This window comes from Miscanthus floridulus, chromosome 5, assembly GCF_019320115.1.
Source record: "Miscanthus floridulus cultivar M001 chromosome 5, ASM1932011v1, whole genome shotgun sequence".
NCBI classification, from domain to species: Eukaryota; Viridiplantae; Streptophyta; class Magnoliopsida; order Poales; family Poaceae; genus Miscanthus; species Miscanthus floridulus.
Genome location: NC_089584.1, coordinates 110,108,396 through 110,119,198, shown reverse-complemented (window position 1 = coordinate 110,119,198; position 10,803 = coordinate 110,108,396). Strand labels below are relative to the sequence as shown.

Sequence of the window (10,803 nt, the reverse complement as noted above, 5' to 3'; positions counted from 1 at the left end):
ACCACCACCACGGTGTTCATACAAACGGATGACAACTTTACTAATACATACATTGCAGTTTGCATTGGTAATAGATGTGAAAGCTTTTAATAAGGGGTGGTTGCATTTATCCGGTGACAACATATTTCCATTTCGAAATGGAAATATGTTGTCACCGGACAAATGCAACCACTCCTTATTAAAAGCTTTCACATCTATTACCAATGCAAACTGCAATGTATGCATTAGCTGAGTCTACATATATACTCTATGTAGAATTCTACATAGAGTATATATGTAGACTCAGCTAATGCATGCCACAAGCTATGACTGCTAATGTGTATTTTCATTAATCAACCCGTACACGACAAATTGTATTAGTTGCATTACATCACATGTATAGATTGTAACGTTTGGTCCAAATTTGCAAGCATCCCATGAATCTTTATAAAACGACGGTATGTACTAATAATATGCCCAGAGGACTTCTGCACGCACTGCCTTCCACTTCCATACGTAGTTGTTGCAGACTTGCAGTAATAAGCATGCATGCCTTTTTATTTTATTTTTTTCTTACTACAGGATACAACAACGACAAAGTACAACGGTCTGCGAGCACTATATATATGCAAAAGAGAGTGGCCATAGCTAGCGACTGGGGATCTGCTCTGTGGACTGTGGCAGTAGAAAGTGACCTATCCTCAGCATCTTCAAATGGGAAAGAGAGCCCGCAATCATTTTGTGCCATACTTTTATCTACCATGTTCGGTGTCTTCTGAGCAAGCTGAGCTCCAACGACGGCGCACAAGAGAGGGAGAGAGAGATGTTACTGGCAAACGACTACTACAGTCTACAGTATAGCCCTTCATGCTTTTCTCTAACGGCAGCTTTCCCATTCCACTGTAGCCTTGTTTAGTTGGCGAAATTTTTTGAGAAATGATACCGTAGCACTTTCATTGTTATTTGACAATTAGTGTCTAATCATAGTCTAATTAGGCTTAAAAGATTCGTCTCGTGAATTTCATCTAAACTGTGTAATTAGTTTTATTTTTTATTTATATTGAATGCTTCATGCATGCGTCCAAAGATTCGATGTGATGGGGAATCTTGAAAAATTTTGCAAAATTTTGGGAACTAAACAGGCACTATATATACGTCCTGCAAGTCTGCATATCACCAGGAAATTAGGAAGTGTTCAGCTGGTATGGATTATTTACTGTTCACGCCAGAAAACACTGTTTACGCTGGAATGTTGTGAGGGAAAAATAAGCCGAACAAGCCGGCTTCTTTCCCAGCCAAACACAGCCTAAACAGCTAGCGTAGTGCGCAAAAAAAAAAAAAAGAGGAATCTCAAAGTTAACATATATACGATGACCTAATGTGGATTAATGGGGGTTATGTTGCATCAATCAAACAAATACTATGTTCGGTGTGCTGTAGTATTGTTGTGAGCTGAGGTCAATGACAGTTATTTTTTGCATAGGTCAATGACAGATTGACGCATGGAATGAACAAGATATGCATGCTTCCATGAACTGGCGAAGAAATTCAAAGGAATATATATGGAGGCTGACATGCAAAGCAGCAGCAAGTCCCTACTCCCTAGGGCTAAAAACAACCAGAAACGAACACCGGCGCGGCGAGCTCTGTCTGCGCCCGCCGAGCCACTGCCAAATTAGCAGGTCGTTGATATGCTATTGTCCCAGCGCCCCCTTTGGCCCTTCTTTCATGCAGTTGTCGCAGGGGTACCGGTACGACATGCCATACATGCAATTTTCAGAAGATTCACAGTCTCTGGTGAGCGAAAAGATACCCCCACATAGTGAAAGCAAAGGAAAGAGGAAAGTGGGAAGAGGGCAAAGATACCACACTCACCAGTTCCAATAATAGAGGCATGCAATTCATAGAGCGGCGGCCGCAGTCCGCAGATCCCACCGCAGCTGCGCGCCTCCGGCCTCTTCTTCCTGCTGCCTGCCCCAGCCCCGGCCCCCTATCATTATCGGCATGGATGGAGAGGAGACATCAGGAGCAAACAGCACAGCACTTGCACTCCTCACTGCTACAGGGGACTAAACTGATTTTAAATTCAGCTGCCCCCCCCCCCCCCCCCCCCCCCCCCCCCGCCTGCCGGTGCCGGCTCGTGTTCTTTGTTTATTTTGCTCGATCCCTTTTGCCGCCGCTTTCTTCTTCATTATACGTAACATTATTAGAGGCTGCAGTTGCATCGGCTGCTGCTTTGCCTGCTTGCTTTCTGGAATCAGGATTTAGGGGCGACAACCTTCAAATTGTGGCTAAAGGCAGGCCGGAATCTTCCTTAGAATAATGAGGTGAGAAGAGAAACATTAAAAGGTCCAAAGGGGGAAACCCATCGAGATCACATCGTCTCGTCTATCTCATCGTCACCACATCTTGTCCATGCTGAGAGAATCACGGAATGGAAAAAAAAATATTGAAATAAAACAGAAGTAGTAGTAGCAAAGCCACTAATGCAACAGTACGGCTGTCTAGTTCAAAGGGAACGACGACTTGATTAAACCTTAGTTATACAGGCATGATTGAATATAGCAGCAGCTAATAATTAATAATGCGAAATTCCATTACCTAAATTAAACAAACTCCTACATGAAATGACATACAGCTGACCAACCAGATCAATGAAGAGTGTAGCAGCGTGTGTGTTAAGCTCGCACACCGTACCTCGTAGTTAAGCACGCTCATCACTCTCTCATTGCTTCACTTCCTTGCTCGTCCTCGCCCTGGAGCCGCTGATGGGCCGTCGCCGGCGCGAGGAAACCCATGAACCCGCCGGCGCCGGCGCCAACCAGATGGCTGAAGCCGCCGACCTGCCCAGCCATCGTCGATGGTTGGTGGATCGCGGCGAGAGGGTCTAGCCAAGCGCGGGCAGACGGCCAGCCGCCACTGGACTGAAGGGGTTCCCCTTGGGAAAAGAGCTGGCCCTGGTGGTCTAGCCCTTGATGCCGTGGGGGCACGCCGAACATGTAGCTGTCCCCATTGCCGGCGCTGCTGTTCTCCGAAGCAGCATGCCACGACTGCATTCTCTGGCCGTGCTCCGGCCAGCCTTGGACGCCTGCACCAGAGATCATACCGTGGTGGTTCGGGGACACATGATGGCTGAAGATCGGGTGCTGCTGCTGGTTATTAGTAGACTGGAGAGTGAGGCGAAGCTCCTGCGGCTGGTGGCTGCTGGTCGTGCGGGACAGCAGGTCCGGCGGGGAGCCCCTGTACTCGTCCTGGGTGGGGGTGGTGCTGGCTGTCGACGACGAGGGGAACAAAGACTTGACGTTGCCGGAGCCGGAGACGCCACCATCGGCGCCGACAGAATGTGGCATGAAGGAGCCGGCCACACCACCGATGGCGCCACCACCGGGGTTGCCGAACCCGTAGGACGACGTGGAGGTCACCTGCTCGGCCGGCTCAGTCGCATTTGCTGCCTCCGTGGCAGGCTGCTGCCCCTCTGCCCGGTCGGCCGGAAGATCGTCGATGGCGGCCTTGGCGTTACGAATGAGCCAGTCGACGGCCTTGCTGGGGCGGTCGTAGCCTAGGCGGTCCTGCACGTCGTAGAACCGGATGGCCGTGTGCGCGGCGAGGCGAACACGGCGGTCGCGCAGCCCGCGCGCGGTGCACACCTTGCTGTGGCGGTCCTTGCGCCCGGCGGCGGACCGCACGATGCGGCCGCCCCCGAATGCGGTCGCCAAGGCGTCAACGGGCATCGACTCGCCGCTGCTGACGCCATCGCCGCCGGCGCTGGCTCCTGCTGCAGCCCTCGACTGCTGCTGCTGCTGCCTCCGGTGGTGGTGCTGGAGGTAGCTGAATCCTTGCTGGTGGTAGATCTGGAGCTGCTCCTGCGCCTGCGCTCTCTCCTTCTCCTGGAGCAGGTAGTGCAGGGTGCTGGCCGTGGCGGCGGTAGGGTTGCTCCAAGGGTCCAAGCCCTTGGACAACTGGTTCTTGTCCTCCTCCAGCTTGAGCAAACTCACTTGTCCTCTCCTCCCTACAGCCGGAAAGAATGAAGAAAGAACAAGCTACTATGCTAGCTAGGAATCAAAAGAGAAAAACTAAACTAATTAATCACCTAATTAAAGAGACCGAACTGTTTCAGGCAGCTGCATGCGATTCCCCCGCGCCAAAGCTCACTCGGCTGGCCATGTCGAGGAAAAATATTTAATGGCCATATGCTGGGCGCAAGGAAGTTGGGAACCAACCCCACAGCGTCCACAACAAGCACAACGACTCCGGCCGTCCGCAGGAGGCAGGCAGATAGAACCACACCACACCACACCAAGCTGCTTAATACTGCGCGCGCTGGTGGCCTGGGTGCATGCAGCCGGCCGGCCTCTCTTTTGTGAAAGCGACAAGCAAAAGAGGGCGGCAGTGCAGATCTTATCTCGGCAATCTCTCTGTGTGCAGCTAGCTAAGCTTACAGTGGCCGGGGGGAGCCGGAGGAGGGAGGAAAAGAAGATCTCGGCTCGGAGCAACTAAAGAAAAAAAAAGATTAGGACCTCTCTACCAAAAGGTGAGATAATTATGATTCTACTAGTATTCCTTCGATCTTACCTACACCTTGACAAGGACATGAGCTACTACAGCTCCTAGTACCATATATATTGAGCTGATGTGGAGAAGATCAGCATGTCTCTTCTTCTCCAATTTCCTGATAGATATATATCCCTTCTTTTAATTTTATTTTTGTGTGGGTGAAGTGTTGAGAGAGTCTGAGAGGCGGCCGGCTATAGCCTGCTATAGATAGATTGATAGGATGATGCAGGGTCGCAGGGAGAGGGGACGAGCGAAGAGAGGGTGGCGCGGACAGGCAGGCAGGCAGGCAGGCTCAGACACAGGAGGAGTCAGGGTGTAGGGCAGAAACTAATTTGGTGAGTGAGATCACGTCTCTCGCTCCCTTCCTCAGTTCCAGATTTCAATTGATTATTAGGAGAAGCCACAATAAATTCCTCCCATGGCTCTTCCTGCACAAGACTGTGCCTGCTACTCCAACTGGACAGCCCCACAGTCTGCAGTCACGATACGCCAGCTGATCGTGATTCTGTGCTGCGTGTCTAGTACGTGCTATTCTCTTGTGCATACATTACATTCTACAGTTGCAAAGTTGTGCACAAGCTCATGACGTGATGAAGAATTCTATTACCACCATCAATCAATTATCACAATATATATCCAGCTGTTGACGTGAAAGGACTAGATTATTTCCTTTTGGTTGTGTTTGTTCGAGGAATCACTCCATACTACGTGAGATGGTCCATCACAAATCCATTTATTAAATCTGGTGGAATGACTTCGGCCTGTTTGTTTCTTTTATAATCCGTATTTTTAGCTTTTTTTTTTCAGTCGAAACAGTATTTTTCTCTCACAACCAATCAGCCGGAACAGTGTTTCGACTTATTTTTTCAGCGAACTGAACGGAGCCTTCATTCCTCGTGCCAATACTAATTATTAGTTCGTGAGAAATAGGGTGATGATGTATCAACCTATTCTATCCCACAAACCAAATAAAAAAAATGAAAAATGAGTAGATAATGGACTAACTCGTTCTTCAAACCAAATTAAAAAAACATTACACACATACAGTTTTTTTCGGTTTCTTGTCTAACCTTGCCAAATGTACGTCTATGACCTCGCTCTTCACATTGAAAAGGTAAAACGAGAAATGTATGATTATATACGCTGTAGCATCCTCGTCTGTGGAGTCTATAATTTTCAGCCTGCTCGTTGGTTGGTTTTTGGACTGATAAACCTGACTGATACTGATTTGTTGTGAGAAAAAAATACTACACCATAGCTAATGAGTCATGACTGAAAGCAACAAACGAACAGACTATTTAAGTGCGACTGCCATGAGTGGAGCTTCTTTGAAAACCAAGGTACGAGTACGATGGTCATGTCATGCGTGTCTGCCCCCACATTATTGGTGACAAATTATTTGAGAAAACGTATATTTTTTCTACTATTTAGATCCTGTTTAGATTGCAACTGTTAAATTTAGTATCTCCTAAATAGTTTAGTCCCATTTAGTCACTCCAGAGTTACTAGAGAGGACTAAAGCTCATTTAGTCCCATTTAGTCATAGTGTTTGAGTAAATAGTGACTAAATGAGACTAGATTTAGTAGCTCCTAGTTGAACCAAACACCCCTTTACTGTGATAAAATAGAAAACTTCTAGCATCCCACTAGTTACTAGCTTTGTATAATACTCGATCAGTTTAATAGCTACTCCTTCCGTTTTAAATTATAAGACATTTTAGTTTTTCTAGATACATTGTTTTTACTACGTATCCAGACATAGTGTATATCTAAGTGTATAGTAAAAGTTATAAATATAGAAAAACCAAAACATCTTAGAATTTGAAATAGAGGGAGCATAATATAGTAGTAATAAGTACATCACAAATTATAAGCTTACATTATCACGAAACAGATAGCTATCTTATTTTATAGCTAGGATACACGCATAGTCATTACCAGTTGAACACTGATCCTGAGTCCTGACTCTAGTGAGAGGCGTAGTTGCTATTTTCGAGTAAATATAAACAATATAATCACGCTTTGCGCACTATACATTAATTTGATTGTAAGGTGGGGAAAGTATAATACTCCCTTTTTTAGATAAAGAAGTATAATACTCCCTAGCTGAAGTTAAAAGGCTTTATTGTCTATTGATCTGTTGACTGCATCCATTGAGTCGATGAAATCGCGCATGGTTTAACCAAACGCTTGATCAAATATTTAAGTGATATTTCTGCTCAGTGGTCAAAATTGCACCGAAAGACTTTGGAATTTGCTATGCGTGGCACTCCGAAATGGTCGTGGACTAGTAGATCATGATGCTTTGATCATTTTTTATTGTTGTGTTAGAAGATTATGAAAACAATCTAGTTCAAGTAGAAGACAACAATGCAAATGGTATTAATGAAATGACTTCCATGTTGTAGGATATCATAGCATCATGTGAAAGCAAGCATATTTGGCAAATGTCAAATGAGGCATGAGAGGAATGAATATGGTTTGTTCTCATATAGAGGGCTTGCTTTGCATGAACAAGAAGGGGTTGATTGTAGATTGGCTTTGATCAAGTATTGAAGAATGAGTCCAAAATGTAGAAGTGAGGAAATGACAAGCAAAGTTCAAATAACAAAGGAGACAATGTGTGTGTAATGGATATAATAGGGTCTCCTATATTAGTTTGCTGGTATGGATAAAGATTTGAAAATCACTATGCATTGATTTGATCAAGTTGAAAACCAAGTCAAGTAAGATAGACAATATTTGAATATGGCTTGGATATGGACAATATTGCTATTGAACTTCAAATGAAATCTTAATGTTGGTTCTAGATATAACAAGAAAGCAACGCGCGGCGTTGCCACGCGGCTTACATGGAGTGCTGCCATTATTGTGAATCTGGTTTTAATGATGTCTACTCCATCCGTCCCATATTATTCGCACATCTGGCTTTCAAACGAGAAACTTAGGATAGATGGCAAATGACGCTGCTGCCCCTATAAAGCCTATGAAAAAAAGCTGACACACTGCTACCTCTGTGTGGAACGAGCGGACTGGAAGCAGCGCAGTTCGGTTGCAAAGCCTCCATCGGATTTCTTTACCTTTTTTAGTCGATTTTTTTATTCCTTTGGCCCATGCCACGAGGTTCTGGTAACTTCTGCCTATGGTCTCAACCTATGTGTAACGTTTATTGTGGGACAAAATTCAAATCACAAATGTGCGAATAATATGGGACGGAGGAAGTAATACAATACAATGTGGCTCAATGTCACCTATCACTACTTGTTGGTGCTCATGATAAGTATTTGAGAATCTAAGGTGTTACGAGTCAGTGACATCATAAATCGTATAATAGCAAGCATAGCATGATGGCATGGTCTATCTACTTCAACGAAAAAGGTTACACTTCAACTCAAAATTGCACAAATAGGAATATGGTATTCTTATATATTGTATTGTATATATGGCTATGACCAAGTCGCATGTATAAAATCAGTTTTACTTTAGCTAAAGTCTCGAAACACTATTAAGCAGCATGGTAGTGACTCTCCACTACAACCTGCCGATATTATAGTTGCAGACTACTGATCACGATTCACAAGCCATCATTGCCTGAGCTCGAGCTCTGCTTCCACTTGCAGTATGAAGCAAAAAAGTGAAGGAACTGCTGAGAGTGGTAAAAGCTAAAAGAAATATCTAAGCTTTACAGCATAAAGAACTTTGAACCATTCGTCATTATTTGGAACATTGGGGTAATGCCTGATCCTTCAGTTATCATTCCAATGGCTCTCACTTCTCCAGGTTGGTACTTAAATGACCCTACGTTAGGGAAGCATTACTTCAATATTGAAAGGCCACAATGCATACCATGAGTATATGTATATTTTTATTAGTAAAATACTCCCTCAGATTGAAAATAGATATTATACTATCGTTCTCAACTTCTTTCAGATACATGTCATCCTAGAACTTCTGGGTATTTTTTTGCTGTTTTATCCATTTCTTGCCTTTGCTAAAATAAATGCTATCACTCCCACAAAACAAACAAACATGTCCTTTCCAGTGTCGCAAAAAGGAAGGTCCTCAAAAGATTATAGAGAAAATAGTATTATAAGGTGGACCATGTATGAATATCTTTGGTCCTTTTGCAGACAAATAATTGCCGATTTTCATCTAACAGAATTGCTGAGACGTTCTTCCTTGAGGGTATATCTTCTGATCGACCATATCGAACACAGTATGAGTTAGCTCTTGAATTTGTATAGATCATAAGCAAAAAGGTTTAGGCACCATGGTCTGGTCAAGATCTGAAGTGATCATAATGTGGGCTGAAGCATAGAGCCTATCCGTCGAAGTGCTCCTGTGAAGATCTGTGGGAAAAGTTGGGTGCTTCTGTTGTTCAGTTCCCACAAAGGAGATGGCAAACAACAACAATTTGTTCCTTGTGTGTTCTTTACCTACCCTTTGGTCAACCAGTGATGAGGTCTTCTTCAATATTATAGGTGAAGAAGAGAAGGTAAATATGATTTGTGCCTCAAGAAATTTAGGCCACTAACAATCGTCCATAAGGACTTAGAAACAGAGAGGCAAGAGATCATCACATTATTGAATCATGTAAAATTTAGGCAAGAGCTTCAGTTAATTTATGGATCCCATGAAGTTCACAAGACATGACATTAAACATCTCATATATACTCTTGAAGAAAAATAAATTCAATCCAGGTATTATGGATGGATGTGTGTCAGCTCTAAGACATTACTGAGTTTCAGGCTATGAGTTGAAGCAGATAGGAAAATTTTTAAATTTATACTACACAGGCAAAGCAAAAGCAAGTGCAGGATACAAAAGGATTCTTATACAATTGGGTGAATTTACTTTCATATTTAGCAAAAGTGTATCGTGGCAGCAATATTGAGCACCAATTGAGAATATATCATGTAAAGAGATTGAGGTCAGACCTTCCATTTCCCAGTTGTCAGAACTTACACCCGAGCACTTTGTCGTGGATTCATCTGCTCACGTTGTGTATTTCCCAGTACAGAATCACCCCCCGATGGAGGAACCCCTGACCATCTGATGCTCCTAAAATACGGCAAAGAAAACAAATAAAGCTTGTTGCTCTTTTTTAGAGTTAGAACTTACTTCCTAGACATTACTAGACAATATTTACCACCGACCAATGAGCTTGTAAGAACAGCTCCAAATTGACACCACTAGCTAATATGGCTAATAGAGGCTCTGACGCTCTATTCGAATCTGAATTACTTTATTGATTGCTTTTTAGCTCATGGCTGTTTTGTGTTGGTACGAGGTAGCTATTTTTAATTCTAGTGGCATGGTACTTGATTGCTCACTACAAGCGAGTCACCGCCAGGATGGATTGACATAGGGCAGACCCATGAGTGGGGTCTGAGGAAGGGATATACAAAGCAATAAGCTGTCTCGAATTGATTTCAACTAGCAATGAGGGAAAATGCAGGGGATTAATAACCATTTGCAGTTTCATCCACAAGCAAAACTGAACGTGGTAGCAAAGTAACCCCAATTAACTGCACATATCCCACAACACCAGATTTTTATCGAATGAATTAGTCCAGATTGTCAAATTGGGTACACAAATTTATAGTTTACAGATTGACACAGGATGGATTCCACTAACCCAACATAGAGATGCACACGGTATAGCGGACGGAGGTAGCAGAAGCACGGACCAGAGCACCACGGGCATCCGTCCATTGGTCAGGCGACATAGACACAGTCATCGTCGTCGCGGTGTAGAGGACACCGCGGAGGTAGCCGAGGCTGGTGAGCAGCACGCTGATCGAGAACTCCATCTGCCCGGATTGGCAACGGGCTGTAAGGGCAGAGCAAGGAGGGAGGGGATCAGGAAGAGGAGGGAGGGGGTGGAGCGGGACTCATGGAGCAGCAACCATGGCGGAGGAGTAGGACCGAGCACCCTGCCCAGCGTCCGGCATCGATCTGATGGCCTGAGCTCGTCTCTTCGCCGACCGGCGTCCGACACTCTGCCCGGCGTTGCGTGCGCAGGCATTGGGGTCAGCGGCCGCCCCGCGCCCCGTCGCCTTGCCGATGGGTCATATCCACATCGCCTCGCCTGCGTTGTCGCCCCCTCTTCCATTCTCGGAGGCCAGAGCATGACGGCCCGAGAATCTTCGCGAGTTACCGGATGGACGAAGCGGGCGACGCCCGAACCGATCCGTAATCGGACAGATAGTATTGCTTCTTCGCCAGATCAGACGGCCCGAGCGTTAACGGGCGACGTGGCCCTATCC

The 10,803-nt window shown here is 45.0% G+C and overlaps 1 protein-coding gene across 1 annotated transcript; it reads right to left on the bottom strand.

The window, feature by feature from the left end:
* Nucleotides 1–2,466: 2,466 nt before the first annotated feature.
* On the bottom strand, nt 2,467–3,843 carry LOC136453001 (transcription factor PCF7-like). Its single transcript, XM_066453578.1, has one exon. It carries the CDS (start codon nt 3,708–3,710, stop codon nt 2,697–2,699), a length of 1,014 nt encoding a protein of 337 aa, XP_066309675.1. The 5' UTR covers nt 3,711–3,843; the 3' UTR covers nt 2,467–2,696.
* Nucleotides 3,844–10,803: the final 6,960 nt, after the last annotated feature.

What these genes read in the sequence shown, in the direction of transcription:
- LOC136453001 (XM_066453578.1), bottom strand. Translation starts at nt 3,710, where the DNA reads ATGCCCGTTGACGCCTTGGCGACCGCATTCGGGGGCGGCCGCATCGTG.